This window comes from Pollachius pollachius, assembly GCF_949987615.1.
Source record: "Pollachius pollachius genome assembly, chromosome: 14".
Classification (NCBI taxonomy): domain Eukaryota; kingdom Metazoa; phylum Chordata; class Actinopteri; order Gadiformes; family Gadidae; genus Pollachius; species Pollachius pollachius.
In genome coordinates, this window is record NC_136947.1 from 15849076 (window position 1) to 15865844 (window position 16769).

The following is a 16769-nucleotide window of genomic DNA, read 5'->3' on the forward strand; positions in this document are numbered from 1 at the left end:
GTTTTAATTTTGAGTGGCATGAATAAAAAGTGAAAACATGTTTCCTTTATTCAAACTTCTCTTACCCTTTGTACATAGATTAATGTCTCCCTCTACTGGACAGGGCTATGTGTGAGCATTTGGTCACATGACTTGGTTGGTAAACAATAAAGAGAAAGCTGGAAAGTATCATGAACAAATACTGACAATTCTCGTCATATTTGTTTGAACTCCAAGGTTCAGGGTTTCTCGATGACTATTTTCAATAGTTTTTCTAGCCACGCCCCTCATTGGCTACTAGCTCGCTGCGTTCACTTCCTGTAAACAAAGCTCCGCCTGTCAGGGTCTCTTTAAAAAACAAAACTGCTCACACGTCTGCGTTTCAACGATGGCCCAAGCTGGAGTGGTTCTCGACAAAGACCAGTTTAACTGTTCAATATGTCTGGACGTGTTGAGGGATCCGGTTACTATTCCATGTGGGCACAGTTATTGTTCGGGTTGTATCAAGCATTACTGGGACCAAGACGAATATCTCGGGGTCTATGGCTGCCCTCAGTGCAGGCAGTCTTTCAACCCGAGGCCACTGCTCGGCAGAAACACGATGCTGGCGGACGTCGTGGAAAGATTCAAAAACACTCGCTTCCAGACCACACACACGCCCGCCGCAGAGAGCTTCGCCGGACCCGAAGATGTGGAGTGTGACGTTTGCACGGGCAGAAAAAACAAAGCGGTTAAATCGTGTCTGGTGTGCCTGGCCTCCTACTGCGAGCCTCACTTGAAGCCTCACTACGAGTCTGCAGCCTTCAAGAAGCACAGGCTCGTTGCAGCCTCGGAGAAACTACAGGAGACCATATGTCCCCAACACGACAAGCTGCTAGAGGTCTACTGTAGAACCGACAATCAGTGTATTTGTTACCTTTGCCTGACAGATGAACACAAAGGACACGATACAGTTCTAGCTGAGACAGAAATCCGAGAAAAGAAGGTAGCTATGGTTTAGATTTTATTGATCGAAACGGAACCTGTTGATTGTGTCAAGCCAAAGATAACAATACTCACGTGTTTACGTTGATTCATTCAGACTCAGCTTGGTGAGGTGAAGCGACACTCTCAAACTAAAATCCAAGAGAGGGAGAGGGAAGCCATGGAGCTGAGACAAGCCATTATGTCTCTCACAGTAAGTGACTTCATAAAAATACTACAATTCATACAAATCCATTATGCCCATCTTGACTTTTCCTCTGTGCTGGTTCAGATAGATGAACCAGACAATATATTTATGACACTTCACTAATAATAGAGTATCTTAAACTTTAAAATGAACTATTCTTGTCCTATTTTGCTGTCAACCCCATCATCACCACCCACCCCAGCGGTCTACTCGAGCAGCCATCGAGGGGAGCGACAAGGTCTTCACGGAGCTGATCCGATCCATAGAGCTGAAGCGCTTCGAGGTGCGGGAGCTCATCGGGGTCCAGGAGAGGAACGCTGTTCGCCACGCCGAGGAGCTGCTGTCGAGGCTGGAGAAGGAAACCAATGAGCTGAAGAGGAGAGAGGCCGAGCTGGATAAGCTCTCTCACACCGAGGATCACGTCCAATTTCTACGGGTGAGGGTTCCTTTTCTGCTGGATGGTTGCATTATTGTTACTACTGTATTATTAATTATATAAATAGCCTTTTAGTATTGCGTATTGCCCTTGTTCAGCATAAATACCATTAAATAAGAGTATTTTACACCCAGTCCCTCACCCACTCATTCTCTTGCACATACCTGTATGAGAGGGAGACACGGATACCTATTGACACACGAAATCTTTTACACTTTTTGTAACGGTATTTTAAGACTTTTTCAACCCAAAACTGCTGGACTCACCCTGGTTTTGTTTCAGAGCTGCCAGAATGTTACCCCTTTGGCCAGCGGTCTACCCTCAATCATTGTTGACCCCAACCTGGACTTTGGCTTGGTGATGGTGGCTGTCAACGACTTCAAGTCTCTGCTACAGGAAGTATGCCAGGGCGGCTTCAGCAGCATCTTCGAGAGAGGTCAATTAAATAATGACAAACAAACAAACTAATAGTCATTGACAGGTTGTTTGGGATTTCCAGGCCTAATGCATGCCTGTGTCTCCACTTGTAGTAAGAGAAGTGACTATCGTGGATTCTCCCATTCCTGCTATCGACCTGGAAGCAGAGCAGAACGCCCAGACAAGTGTCCACATGGACGCAACCCCAAGTGAGTCGAAGTGTTTGTTCGTTATTCCAGCAAGCAAGACAATAAACAGAATAAGGCTGAGAGAGGCTTGCGTTCAACAAAAATGTTGAATAAATAAATAAATAAATAAAAATAAATTTAGTTTTTATTGACATTGTTTCGGATCCACTCACTGGTTCCACTTATTTACGAGATACTTCAGAAGACACAGGTCTTCGAACGTATGCCAGTAGGACTACTTCAAATGATCATCAAACAAAAAAGGGGGTTTGTACGCTGTGCAAAGTGTCTCTGACATTGCACAGCAGCAATAGTGCTGTTCAAGAGGATTTGAGAAATACCGCAGGTGCACTAGCCCGGTCCTACCAGACTCTCATACTTCATTTCATTTGCACAGAGAGTCTGGACCCACTCAATTGACAAACGTTAACTCACTTGAAGGCGGGTGTCTGTTGAAGTTCAAAACTATTGGATCTGCCCAGTGGCACTCTGGATCTGCCATAACCAATCGCTAACGTTTGGCCAGGAATCATGTTGCACGCAGGCTGTCAACAAACCAAACACCGTGCGTGAAGATGTCCGTCAACGGGCGCTGACTTTAACGTCATTAATCTCAGCCGCTCCCTCTGTTCGCTGATTGGACGCAGAAAATTTAGACGGAGAAAGCCCCCTAACATACCGCAGACCCAGACCTAGTACTGAAGGGGAATTCAAAATGAGTGGAAGCACTTAGGCGGGCGGAGCCAGGCTACAGGTGCACTATTCTTGATGAGGAATCGCTAGATTAGAAAGAAATATTGTAACTGTAAGACTATTCATGTTTATTATGTTACCAACTGGTAATTATCAGTAGGTAGAGCTTTTTATATATATATTTTGACCTAATTTAAACATTGAAATAGCTGCTAGGTATGTTAATTATTAAAACCGTTGCCCACACCCCTCTAATGTCAATAGGGATAGGAGGTTATCCTGACCCCAAACAAACAGTGTTTGTTTTTTCAGCGACTCTTCCTCCTACACCTGGGCTAGACCAAGCACCGGTGGGCCCACTGAACCCCTTCCTCTCTCCAGGACCTGCCCTCTCCACCTTCGGTGGCTTCGCCTTACCATTCGGTAAGTCAGGCGGTTAAACGAGCAGTGTACACATCGGCCCGCGGTATCATGGACATCATTTACATTTAGGGCATCTAGCAGATGGTTCTATCCAAAGAGACTTATAATAAGTACATTGGTCAGAAGAAGAATAAACAATATATCGCTGTCGGTACTGTAAGGATGTTCATAAAACCAAGTGCCAAGCAGTAACAATTGTAAGGTTAACCCATTCCCTGTATACAACAAAGCTAGCTAGGATAAGATGATACACATTAAGTAATATTTTGAAGTGTCAGGAGGTACAACATCCAATAAGTGCGTACATTAAGTGCCCGGATGTTCAACATACAATTAGAGCATAAGAGGGGTTGAGGTGGGGGGAGGCTATGCAGGGTCTAGGTGAACTCTGAACAAGTGAGTCTTAAGTCTTTTTTGGAAGTGAGCGCCTGCGGTTCTGACATCGGCAGGGAGCTGGTTCCAGAAGTCACAAACATGACCTCTGTGTTCACTCTAAGATATCGTGCAATTTGCCCTACGGAGGTCTTTCAACAATCTGTTTGACAGCAAAGGGGTCGTGCCTTTTGGTTTAGTTCTTAATATCGACATCCCCAGTGAGTCAATTGGAAAGCAACTTAGATTTTCCTCTGCCTGCAAGCATTAACTATTAACGGTGACTTGTTTCAATGTAGTTTTAAAAAACAATTGAAGTTGATGTCACCACAGTATACCTGCTTATTGGCCAATACAATATGAACTTTGTTGAGGGAGGAAGGGAGGCAACGAGGAAGAGAAAATAATGGTTGATCTCAGTTGTTTCATCAAGGATGTCGATGCAAGAAAAGCATCTAATTAAGCCAGCCGTATCCTTTGAGCTCTCTCCCGTCTTGATTGACACAAGTTTCTGTCCCCTCAGGTTCCAAGCTTTCCTCAGGCTCTAGACAAAGACATTTGCAGCGACGCTCCCACCCGCGGAGAAAATAGCACCGGGACAGCTTTATAATTTCACAAGACCATGCAGGACACTCACAGCTCCTGGGGTTGAATCTCCCCTTACTCTGCCCTATAGTTAACACAACTTTATTATATTTTTCGATTTATTAAATTGTATTCGGTTAATGGGATACTACAGTACATGGACCCAGCTGCAGTTGGCCAAAGTATGTTTTTTTGATGCGAGGATAGAAGATCAATTTCACAGGCACATCAGCTAATGTTACATAGATCAACTTAGCAGTGTTAACGGGTTGCATTACACCATGTGAAAGTTGGAACGGAATGCAATAATTGGCTAGCATCTGATTTTACTCTTTAATTAATACCTATTCACCATGTAGTGTTACCATTGGCACAACATTTTATTTAACCTTAATTTGAAGAATATTAATATTTATAAGTTGTATTTCTTTTTTATGATTATGCTTTTAATTATACTCATCATCCAACAGTTAAATATCTATTTGTATTTTCTGACAAATGTGACGTTATTTGTGAGGCACAAATAAAATAAATCACAAACATTCTTTTTTCCTTGTGGGATTCTTCTCCATTAACTTACATTGTCATTAGCGCACATGTGGGCTACCTCGGCCCTTAAAGAACTGGAATGACAAGTTTTAGCACACAACTGCAGATATAGCAATAACATTGCATGCATTGCAAAAGCGAAGAGATATCTATAATAATCTGCGCTTCTGAACATTGTACTGACTGCTAGGGTATGGCGGAATGATCCCTTAATAGCATTACTACAGATACACGTCTCATTGTTGATAAATATCGATATCGACGATTCTGGTCCTGTATTAGGCCTACTTGATCGAAACCAAATGTTGCAGTATTTCCTACCCCTACTGACGGCAGTTTGCAAAGGCCTACTTCTTTATACCTCACCTGTAACTACTTTTGATTGGATGTCTCACGGTGAAACCTATTGACGTCGGTCACCTGTGGCACCACTCCCATATTTCACTGTCACACTTCCCTGTTTGTTTTGCATGAGAGAAAATGGCTGCGTTGACCAGCATTTCCATCGAAGAAGATCAGTTCAGCTGTCCAGTGTGTCTGGATTTCCTTCGGGACCCTGTGACCATTCCCTGTGGACACAGCTACTGCTTGGATTGTATTGACGACTATTGGACCAGGAACAAGAACAAAGGATACTTCGGTTGTCCACAGTGCAGGCAGCTGTTCAACCCAAGACCTGCGCTCAGTAGGAACACCGTTCTCTCGGAAGTGGTGGACAAGATTCAAGCGAGCAACATGAGAACCGACAGGCAGCGCTCGCTCAAAGCAGAGCAGGTGGTCCTGTGCGGAGTTTGCAGCGGCGGCAGAAAGAGGGAGGCCGTCAAATCCTGTCTGGCCTGCTCGGAGTCGTACTGCGTGGCCCACCTGGGAGTCCACGACGACCAGTTTCGAGGGAATGCGCACAAACTCACCACACCTTTGGCTCGATTCAGGGACAAACTGTGCCGCCACCATGATCAAGTTCTCAGGGAGTACTGTTGGACAGACCAGCAGTGTGTGTGCGCTCAGTGCGCGAGGCATAAACACAAGGGCCATGATACGGTGCCGCTGGCCGAGGCGCGAGCCACGCATGAGGTAGGCTATGCAGTAGTTTATAGGAGTTCTAGGAATTCTGCAAGACGTGTAGTCTGTGTTCAATAATTATAAATATGTAAGTGCTGCCCGATTGAATATTAGCCTCAAGTAGTCAACTTTAATATTTAACATAATGTAGGTTTGATATTTGATAAATCAGTGATATATTGTGATATATATGTCAGATAAAATGCATTGAATGATTTTAGTGGAACCTTTAATCCAGTTATGGAAAAGTTGGCTTTTATTTTCAAATTTGGTTTTCTTTCAGAGGAAGCTGGCAGACGCTTCTTTTAAATCCTTGCAGAAATACAAAGAGATTAAAAAGGATCTTAAATATATTGTGAGGTATATCAAGGTAAGTTGAGACCAGTAATGGTCATTATTCAGAAATGTATCGGTTAGGCATATAGCGGGATATCAATTGTTACCTTAAGTATGACCCATTGTATCTAATAACGTTAAAGTGAGGGAATTCATTGCAAATCAAACAGCATTCAACGCAAGCCGTGATGGACGAGAGCGAGAGAACCTTCTCTAAACTCGCGCGCTTGATCGAGAAGCAGCGCTCCGAGGTGAGGGAGCTGATCCGAAGCCAAGAGCAGACCGTGCTCCAAGAGACGGACGAACTGCTGGGAAAACTGGAGAGGGAATCCAAAGAGCTAAAGAGGAGAGATGCTGAGCTGGAGAAGCTCTCCAATACCGACGATCATCTCCAATTCCTTCAGGTATTGCACCAGAATAATAGAAGAATGATGTGTTCCTATGAAAAATCTAGGACTAATGGCTTGTGATAAACTTATGGTTAGGCTTTAGTTTGATAGCCTATGGTTATGGCTTTGTTCAGGATTGTTTGAAGGGTCAGGGATTCTTTTAGGTTCTCGTTTCAGGGTTGGGGTGTGTGGTTTTAGGTTTAGATTATGGATTGGTTTAACACATAGGCTACATAATACATATTTTATGTAGTGCAAAACATCCATGATCAGCTACATTGGCTTCACAATGTGTAGGAACTTATTTTCATCAACCTCGGCCATATGCCTTTGACTACTTGAGCCAAGATTTACCTTATCACACGTTGCAGATTCTCGGGAGCCCTATTCCTTACCCCCCCCCAATTACCGTTCTCATTGGGCCGTTTGATTCTGTCCTCTGTAGAAGTGCAAGTCCTTCCATTTCCCTGCTGAGACAGTGGATCTGCCTAGCACAGATGTACTCCCATACCATATGTACAAGTCCATGAGGGGAGCTCTGGTGGAGCTCAGGGCAGCGCTGGCAGAGGTGTGTGAGAATGAGCTCCTCAGGGTTTCGGACAAGGGTACGCTTCCTCATTTTGCAACTACAGGAGTATTTGAGCCCAATACACTGATGCACGGTTAAGCTAACCACGGCCCTTTGTTTTTTTTGTAGTGACTTCTCTAAAGAAAGCCTATAAAAATTCCCGCGAAATCGAAAATGTGGAAGGTAATACTTTCCAAGATCCTTGAAAGATATTGCTAAAAATTCATGCATCGCATCTTTGATTTCACCCAAACAATTGTATTGAATAGGGAAAGATGTGGTCCCACTGCACAGCACTGAGCTCAAGACCAGGGATGACTTCCTGCAATGTGAGTATACATTCCACTTATAAATCGCATTGTCTTAAATGACCAGAAGCTGTTGGGAGTATATGCTCTTCTGTGCCCAGATCACCACGATTTATCACTGGACTCCAGCACAGCCAACCCATATCTGATCCTGTCTGACGGGCGGAGAGGGGTGACCACATGGTCCGAGGCCCAGCCATACCCAGAGAACCCGGGGCGCTTCACCCGCTGGGCCCAGGTGCTGTGTAGGGCGGGCATGGCCGGCCGCTGCTACTGGGAGGTCGAATGGAGCGGAGTGGGAGGGGTCTCCGTGGGATTGTGTTACAAAAGCATGGCCAGGGAGGGAGCAGGGAGCGACTGCAAGCTGGGACACAACTCCAAATCCTGGAGTCTGGACTGTTCCCCTTCGGCCTGTTCCTTCCAGCACGACAAGGATACTGTGGCCATAGACGTCCCCTGTGCCAACAGAATAGGAGTTTATATGGACTATAGGGCTGGTATTCTGTCTTTCTACAGTATTCCAGATGGGATGATTCTCCTGCACACAGTCAGGACCACGTTCACCCAGCCCCTCTACCCAGGATTCTGGGTGGGGCTTGGCTCCACATTAAGACTATGCCCTTTTAAATGGTTATAGAACCGTTGCAATGTATGATACAGTATGAGTATTTTGCATTATATCAAATCAATGTATGCCAACACCAGATGTTTGTGCTTAAAGTGCAGGATTTTATTAAGAACCAGGCAAGCAGAAAGCAACACTTTGGTGGAGTAGGGAGCGGGATGGAGACGATGCTTAGATCTTGTTGAATGCGGCCACATCCACACTCTGGATCTGCATTGAGAAAGACATTAAAGCATCACAACGTCTGATCATTTGAATCAACACTTGAAAAAAAGAAAGGCACTTTGATCAAAAAATCCTTCTCATCGAGAATAATTACAAACAAATGTTATCAATAAATTTGAAAGATATGAAAGAAACTGCATTTTTGGTAGAATGACACTTTTCCAGGCAAAACAGGCCCGGTTATATATAAAATCTGTCCAGACTTTCTTCAACAGTCTAGGAAGGTCTCATTTTGTAAGTGGCATTACAACCAGTTCATATGCTGTCAGTTTAAAGCTGTTGATGCACCCAAATCCTACATGTAGTCCTTTAAACAGTATTTACATGCATGAAAATTGAACCTAGCCATCATGTTTCTAATTACAACCGTGGTGAATGCAGATGGTTCTGAAGGTGTCTTGCGTTGCCTGAGCATACTCACATAGTCCTCGAACTTGGTGATCTCCTCCTCCAGCAGGTCTGTGCCCACCTTGTCGTCCTCCACCACACAGTTGATCTGCAGCTTCCTGATGCCGTAGCCCACCGGCACCAGCTTGGAGGCCCCCCATAGGAGGCCGTCGGCCTGCACCGAGCGCACACACTCCTCCAGCTTGACCATGTCCGTCTCGTCGTCCCACTGGTGGAATGACGGATTAAGGGGAACAAAAATATGGGCCGGTCAATATGAATCAGTGTTTCCCCGCTTATGAAACAATTTATTTGTGGTGGCCCGCAACAATATCCAAATTGAGCTCCATGTATTGAGTCACTCAGCAACTCTTTGCCCCACTTGCCCTCTCACACAAAAAACTAATTGAATGAGGATGGATGGCCGGATTCCTGAATAGATCTATCCAGAGTTCAGTTAGTCCGTTAGTACCAGGAAGAAATACCCCGAAACGAGTACAGTCTGAATCGTGTCTTTAGTTCTCTGTCACAGTGAGAATATCTGGTCAACTGTTCAATATCTGTCAACTATATTGACAGTACATCATTTGAAGTTGTTCCAGATATTTTAGTTGTGTATGAACATACATATGAGTTTTCCCTAAATGAACCAGAAAGCAAATAAACACGTACAGGTTTTACGTCCAACAGGATGGAGGACTTGGCGATCAGGGCGGGCTTCTTAGACTTCTTGGCTGCGTAGGCATCGATGCGCTCCTGTTTGATGCGCAATGTCTCAGCGTCCTCGTCATCACTGCCAAACAGGTCCAGGTCATCGTCGTCATCGTCATCATCGTCGTCTTCATCAACCACTGCTTTTCTCTGTGGCGCAGCCTGCACTTTAGCAGCCTAAAAGAACCAACAGAGAGGGCTTTTTAGTGGTAAGTTAAAATTGTAGAAGTGAGCCATTATGAGAGCATAAGTCAATTGGAAAGTTTGCCATCTTGTTAACACACTTGACAGTACCCTATTTTTCCAACAAACTTGCAGCTTGTATCCATATTTTACGAACGAATACTGTCGCAGCGGCTTATTTGATGGAGTAGCTAATAGGTAGGTTTTGCTAGCACAAAGACATTAAAGAAAATTTGGCACACTTTTCAGTGATTTGCATTCGGGTGATAAAACTAAAGCTTTTACTAAAGCTTGATTTCGAATCATCAGCAATTACTCACAGAGGCTTACTCATCCAACAGCTGACCAGCCATCAAGGAATATTATTTATTGAAACAACTGTTACAGTCAAAGGGTTGTGGGAAAAGATTCATACTACGGTGCAGCTTATTTGAGGTATTTTGAAACATACAACCCTGTTTTACGGCTCATAGAAAATCATTCTAGAAAATGTTGCTCTACGTTTGAAAAGATCTGGTAGTTTTGTTAATCAAAAAGACTAACCTGGACACACGGGGCAGGAGCTGCCGTTGTTTGGTTCTTCTCAAGACTGGTCACTCTTGACTCAAGAACCCGGATGAGGGCTCTCATATCTTCGATCTCTGAAACCAATGATAGACAGAATATTTGGATGAAAATATCCTATCGATGCAGACCCCATCACAACGTCTCAGTAATTAAATACAGCATGTACAGGAAGAGATCTCAGCTCTGCCTTCTGTCAAAGGTCCTCCTTGGAAAGATCCTGGTGAATTGACTTTAATCAAAAGCTTAACTTTCTTAAATTATTAAAACATTATTAATAGAAAATGCCAATCAAACTTAAATCATAAAAAACAACTACATGATTTTCTACTATTCATAAGCTGGATCATAACAAAAATGTTACGTAACAAAGACGTTGTGTTAATGATTAAGTAAAAGACTAAAGTTGCTGTCGGACTGATTTGAGCACCATTAAATAGTAACTCAGGGCCTGTGAAAATAAAATCAAACCCACACCTTTCTGCATACTCTGATAATCCATCTGCTTGCCCTTTGTATCTTGGTCTCCTGATTTTGATGATGACTGTGGGTGAAAACAAAAAACATAGATTCACTGTACAATATCAGACTTTTCTCAGGTTAATACTCTATTATTTAGGATTAAAAATGCAATCAAAATAAATTGCGCAAGCAATGAGTTCAACGCAATGACCGGTAAGGTACATTTCCTCTGATTTGAGTACACCCCAGACACACAAGGTTATACAACTCACTGACGTTAAATTTAAGAAACCATTTAGTTTGATTTGTTTCACACTTAAAAACACCAATCCAGTGGAATAACCCAAATTATAGTCAGTAAATAAAACACAATTTTCAGACACGTGCTACTTTCAACCATGTCAAACCCAGCACAACACAGGTCAAGGAGTGCAATGTTAATATTAATTATTGTGAAATGAGATGTCAATTACTAAATAAATCCCAAATTACACATTCATGCAGCACTATAACCGGCTAGCACAAAGCTCATTAGCAGACAATCAATGAGGCCAACTTTGGAACGAAACACGAATGAAAAAGCAGGCAGACATTGGTTTGAGGAGACATGACTGAGGGTTATGGTTCTGCAGCTGTGATAGGGCCAGCCGGCGCCCCCACCTAGCCGTAGAAGCCCAGCCCGGCCCCACCGGACCCAGCTCAGTGTGACAGCGTGAGCAGCGGGTGGCGTCTGCGGGCCGGCGGGCAGGGGACTTACGTTTCTGTGGGGCCGTTTGGCCTGACGGCCTTTGGCAGGCTGCGTGGCCGACTTCACCTGCACCCGGTTAGCGCACGGGGGTTACAGAGGAAATAGAGAAACAGAAGAAGGGCCGTAGGTTGTAGACACGAGGAAGCAGGCTCCAACATTTATTTTTACCTGCCCGAGTTAACAAATCTGCAGGTAAAGCAATTTCTCATACATAACCCTGAATGGTCCAATGGCTATATACCAAGATATGACTTTGTTGCACAACAAAGAGGAAAATAAATAAAAAATAAAACTTAATTATTTTTGACTAATTTCCCAAAATAAAGAACATCCATTAAGTCGCGATGGTAATTATCTCAATTCTAAATAAAGAGGATAAGAGTAGTCCGCTATCAGTGATGAGCCGAGAAAATAATGTTTCAATTGTGGAAAAAAAACGAACAAAAAAAGTGATGGGGTATGCAGATGGAAAGGTGATGGTAGAATGAAGCAAGCAGCGTAATGGACAGAGTTGAATAGGAGAGCAGGCACTATACACTCTACTTTGGTGTAGGCACTATATACTTTATCGATATCAGCTCCTGAAATGCTAAATTGTTAATCTTGTAAGGCTTTTGTTAACAGATTCACGCGTCTGAAGCCCACTGTTTAATGCCATATACATGAGGGAATGTTAACATTTTTTTCTTGCTACTGAATATAACCTTTCAGTTAAATATCAATTTACGGGCTTACCGAATAATACCTATTGGTGCCTTGTATTACCGTTTTACAATGTTGTTTTTACCACAACCTTAGGGCCAGTGCTGGATTTATAAGGGGAAGGCCATTCTTTTACAGTACTCACTTCGTCCAGGCACTGCTGGATTTGCTGCCTGGATTTAGCAATTTCCTGCAGGATGGCATTAGCATCTTTTTCCTGTAGCCACGTGTTTGGGGTAGGGGGTAGAAAGTGATGAAAGTGAAGCAGAAGAGGTAGCAGAATGGAAGAATGCCAAAGACAAAAGTAAGCTGGCTAATCGGTTTAGCGCACCGACACGCACCTTACTATTTAGGAGACCATTAACATTTCAGAGCTCAATTTCATTCATTGTATATTCAATCTGTTGAACTAACGGATCTAACCGTCAACTTAACATTGTTGCTTGCACACAACAATTAATAATTAAAAAGGCATCAGAAAATCGCAGAAGTATGTGATCAAATTGAGGACATAGATGAGGATTTGGATACTAATTCAATATTAGGTGCATACACTGCACCTATTTTTACATTATATTTATCATATTATTTAAATAGATTACGGTTGGTTACCCTGGAGTGAAAAAAAAAAAAATGGACAGCTGGCAATCCACCTGCCTCCAAATGCTCTCTCTCCCCCACGCCGCCCCCCTCCCTCCCTCTCTCGTCCACCCAGGCTACTTTTAGGTCAACCGGCTCAGTTGCCATGCATGCAGCAGATAGCTGCGGCGCACTGTGATGATGAAAGTGCAGCAAACGCTGAAATCAAAAAGGAGCGGTAACAGACACGTCACAGCTGTGGACAAGGCACCTCACACAAACCAGGAGGAAGTGGAGAATATGTAAGGAAGCCTCTCACAATAAGGAGCCCGATCGATAATAGATTTCCAATTACAGATATTGATAGATCAGCCGATAAATCACCCTTTATTGGATATATATATATTTTGGAATCCTGGGGGGCGGTGAAGCAGCTCCTGGGGATTTTCTGCTCACCCTCCAGCAAGGCTTCGGGCCACAACAACATGGCATTGAAGGCATGAGGTAAAGGAACCAATGGCCTGCAGCATGGGGAGTAGCTGCTAACGTCACACAGAACATGATGTCAAACTTGTTTTTACGTGGATGTTCCCAGTTGAAGCATTTAGGGGTTCAGCCACCACAGTAGAGGATTTATATGAGAGTTGATTACGTTTATACAAGGGCGTAGGAACCGGGGGGGACGGAGGGGACGTGTCCCCTCCAATATTGGAGACAGGCGCATTTGTCCCACCTAAAAATTATACTGCGGGGAGAAAAATATTCTATTTTATTTTGAAAGCGCAACACAGCGTCTTGTCACCGCTTCTTATTCTAAAAACCTGGATGATTGAGCAATTAAAGAATTGATTTGATTGCCATTCAAAATGTGTTTTCCTTTACATTTACAAATTTATCTTTTTAGTAGAATAAAATATATTTGTGAATTTTTTCAGTGTAATTAATTTATGACATATTTCTGTTCAAACCATTAACGGATCAGTCAGGTTTCCGAAATGTGTCCCCCCCAATGTTAAACTCATTCCTACGCCCCTGCGTTTATAAATTGACACGATACCGGTATATACCAATGTGCCTGAATGGCCGATTTTATTGACCTACCGATAGATTGGTCGGGCTCTACTTGTCACCCTACTTCTGACCCTGGCCCGCCCTCATAGTTTTAAGGCTCATTACACAGACCTGTGCAGGGATGCCGTTGGCTCCCTCATAGAAGCACCTCTCGGCATCATCGTAGCGGTGCTTGTCGAACCAGATTTTCTCTGTGGCGAGACACTGCAGTCCACTCATGTTGATGCTGGAGGTGGCAAAATGACAGCAGAGGATTACCAAACCGTACGACACAAGTCATACATGAATCTGCCATCGTAAGGTCGGATTAAAGATAACAATTGTTAATAGCAACCAAACAGCCAATCATGAGGGCGTTCTGGACAAAGGGCACAAACTTGATTGGAAGCTGGAGGATAATGGTGATATTACAATTTAAAATCCCATGCACAAGGCCAGACGTGTCGGAAGATTGTGAGATTCATCCAAAGCGATGCAAATTGACCATTTACAAACAATTCAAGTCACAAACACTCCGATTACTACTTCAGGCATCGGGTCGGCTAGGTGGGTGAAACCCCATTTATGGACGCCGTGCACCTGCTAGGTGCACAGTGTGCGCTACTCCGTCTCAGTAGGCGTGAGCCACCTACTTCTGAACAATGGAAAGCACAGTACCATATTTCATGCTGCAAAATGAACAGAACAGAGCTAGGTGTTCAAGCACTTCTTGGGTTAACGCCAATGATTGGGTTAACCCATTCAATTTTTGAAAGCTATGGTATATGGTTAGATAAGCGCAGAAAACCATTCGTTCCCACTAGTCACCAACATGAATATAGATTTCTTGGTTGGTTTTGCCATGCAATTTGCTTATACATTGCTCTAGCCACAGCGACGTGACTTTGATCAGCTTGGCACTTATAAATGTCTTTGCTATGCTTTCAGTGTGCGTGCATCGTGTACACGGCGCCCATAAATAAACCATGACCACCGTCAAATCTGAAAGTAAGAGTTAGATAGGCCTAGGCGCCATGTTTCCCTGTTCTACACACACATACAATGCAAATGGATTACACCAGCAGACAGACATCCTTTGTTCATTGAGTTGAGGCGGCTTGTGTGCAGAGTTGCAGATCCTGGCTTATTAGACAAAAGATTGGCCACCACCCTATAGCGCCACCGCTGTGCAGAGTTTGTCACAACAAATGGGGGGGGCTGCACTTGTCTATTTGTGCTTTCCCAAAATCATCACACCAGAACAAAAAATAAACAAAAACACAAACAGCCACAATAATTTGAAAAATACAAATCAATCGAAGTCAAGATTAAAAACAAAAATGCATCTCTCCAATTGGCCGGTGAGTGAGGTGGTCATACTTGTCCCGGGGCCCGGGTCTGCCCTCCGTCTCGGAGAGGCCCCGCTTCCTCTGGGCCGGCCCCCGGCTGCCCTTACCCCCCCTCTCGCTCTCCGAGGATGTGCGGTTGCGACCCCTCCCGGCCGGCCGACGGGGGGCCGCGGGGGACTTGGCAGCACCGTTCTCCTTGTCGGGGTTCCCCTGCTTCGGGCCCTTGGGGAGTTTGGCCCCACCGCGGGGGGCAAAGGGCCCCTTGGCGCCTGGGGTCCTCGGGGAGGACGAAAGCGTCCCGTTGGCGCTACCAAACTGGGCGCCGGCGCTACCCCGCTCCACAGTGGGGCCGCCGCTCGCCTGTCTTCCTGGGATAGCAATCTGAGGGGTTCCTCCTGGCGTAGGGCTAGGTTTAGACTGATCCATTGGTCAAATAAAAGGTTCTCCTACACTCAAATCTTGTGAGAGATACATAAGAAGGGAGTAGAAGAGAAGCAACAGGAAGGAGCTAGAGCCATTAGTTAAATAGGACAACAGAGATACAGTTGATCACCAAGGACTTACAGGTTCAACAGCAAAAGTAGTACTGTATGTACTGAAATCGTACACCAATACAATCTTGCCAATCCAAACAACTGATTAAACACATGGGTGTTTGCTTTCAAGTCAGGCCAGTTACCGTATCATCTACCAGAACGGTAACCTAGCGCTAAAAATGTACTCAATCTGACTGATCAATCCCAATGGGTAGTATTTTGAAAAAGGTATGTCAGAGCAGCCTTAGTGAAAATGTCATTGTGGTTAAAGGACAGTTAGGTTCTGATGTGAAATTGATGTCCAACACATGTCAAGCAGCTGATGTGTTGGGATCACCTTGATTTTAGGTGAAGGTAACTATACACAAAATGTATTTTAGTCATAAACATTTCATGAAAATAGAACAGACCGTTAAACAACTCTTCAAAGAACCGAGACTGACACATTCCACAACACAGCTGCAACAACAATCACCAAACTCATTGGGAATTTCAATGCAGGTATTCCCTTGAAAGCTAGGGCATTAAATGTCCCCTTTTGATCAGATTAAATTGTTTGCTTAAAAAAAAAAAATGGTAGTTAACGGTGCAATAAACCCGCAATGGAGAAATATTATGGTGCCGCTGCACTCAGACTGAAATCAACAATTGAAAAGTTCTGAGTAAAAGTGTGCTCTTCAAAACCGTATGCTGCTCGACTACCATGCCGGTTGGGCAACTTTGACAAGCGCAGAAACTTGGTTCGGAAAGCCACGTGGCGTCTTTCACCTCACATTCAATACGTTTCATAAACCTGCGAATAACCAATCACCCCTTTCACAATCCGAATCGTAAAACATGTATTTGCAACACTTACTTTGGTTTTAATCGACGTTTGCGTCTGGAGAAGCTTAGAGCGGTACTCTCGGTTGTAATCCGACAGTGGAAGAGACTCTACTCAAACGGTCCGTGGGTAATATTGCAACAAGTGGGGGTATATACTTGGCTCTTTTGGCTTTTAATTGTTACAATAAATAACACTTTGGCACTCGTGTTTAATATTGTGTTTGAGATATAAGTCACTTATATCATCAGTTGAAAATATAATATATTTAACATTTATGTAGCCTATATTCAATAATTTAACGGATTGGTATCGTCCATTTAAAAGAGAACTACATTTCCCACAACTA

The 16769-nt window shown here is 43.8% G+C and overlaps 2 protein-coding genes across 2 annotated transcripts; one reads left to right on the forward strand and one right to left on the reverse strand.

Annotated features, from left to right (window-relative positions):
- The first annotated feature begins 333 nt into the window (after positions 1-333).
- Positions 334-8460, forward strand: LOC307085758 (E3 ubiquitin/ISG15 ligase TRIM25-like). The gene is made up of 14 exons (XM_079750618.1): positions 334-964; positions 1061-1156; positions 1353-1586; positions 1869-2022; positions 2117-2212; positions 3149-3307; positions 4203-4247; positions 5289-5887; positions 6159-6245; positions 6382-6615; positions 7046-7205; positions 7298-7351; positions 7438-7497; positions 7578-8460. The coding sequence occupies exons 1-14, from the start codon at positions 368-370 to the stop codon at positions 8111-8113; spliced, it is 3111 nt and encodes a 1036-aa protein (XP_079606744.1). The 5' UTR covers positions 334-367; the 3' UTR covers positions 8114-8460.
- LOC307086424 (elongation factor 1-delta-like) lies at positions 8132-15596 on the reverse strand. The gene is made up of 9 exons (XM_079751632.1): positions 15093-15596; positions 13845-13959; positions 12229-12300; positions 11391-11447; positions 10649-10715; positions 10151-10248; positions 9386-9601; positions 8748-8942; positions 8132-8311 (listed from the first exon to the last, which is right to left on the reverse strand). The coding sequence occupies exons 1-9, from the start codon at positions 15485-15487 to the stop codon at positions 8273-8275; spliced, it is 1254 nt and encodes a 417-aa protein (XP_079607758.1). The 5' UTR covers positions 15488-15596; the 3' UTR covers positions 8132-8272.
- Positions 15597-16769: the final 1173 nt, after the last annotated feature.

Bases quoted from the DNA above. Each gene is read 5' to 3' on its own strand.
- LOC307086424 (XM_079751632.1), bottom strand. From the start codon at position 15,487: ATGGATCAGTCTAAACCTAGCCCTACGCCAGGAGGAACCCCTCAGATT. The intron at 8,943-9,385 runs GTACGTGTTTAT...TCATTCCACCAG, and splicing joins TCCTGTTGGACGTAAAACCT to TGGGACGACGAGACGGACAT. The intron at 8,312-8,747 runs GTGAGTATGCTC...TTCTCAATGCAG, and splicing joins TCACCAAGTTCGAGGACTAT to ATCCAGAGTGTGGATGTGGC.
- LOC307085758 (XM_079750618.1), top strand. From the start codon at position 368: ATGGCCCAAGCTGGAGTGGTTCTCGACAAAGACCAGTTTAACTGTTCA. The intron at 2,213-3,148 runs GTGAGTCGAAGT...TAATGTCAATAG, and splicing joins CCACATGGACGCAACCCCAA to GGATAGGAGGTTATCCTGAC. The intron at 7,352-7,437 runs GTAATACTTTCC...TGTATTGAATAG, and splicing joins CGAAATCGAAAATGTGGAAG to GGAAAGATGTGGTCCCACTG.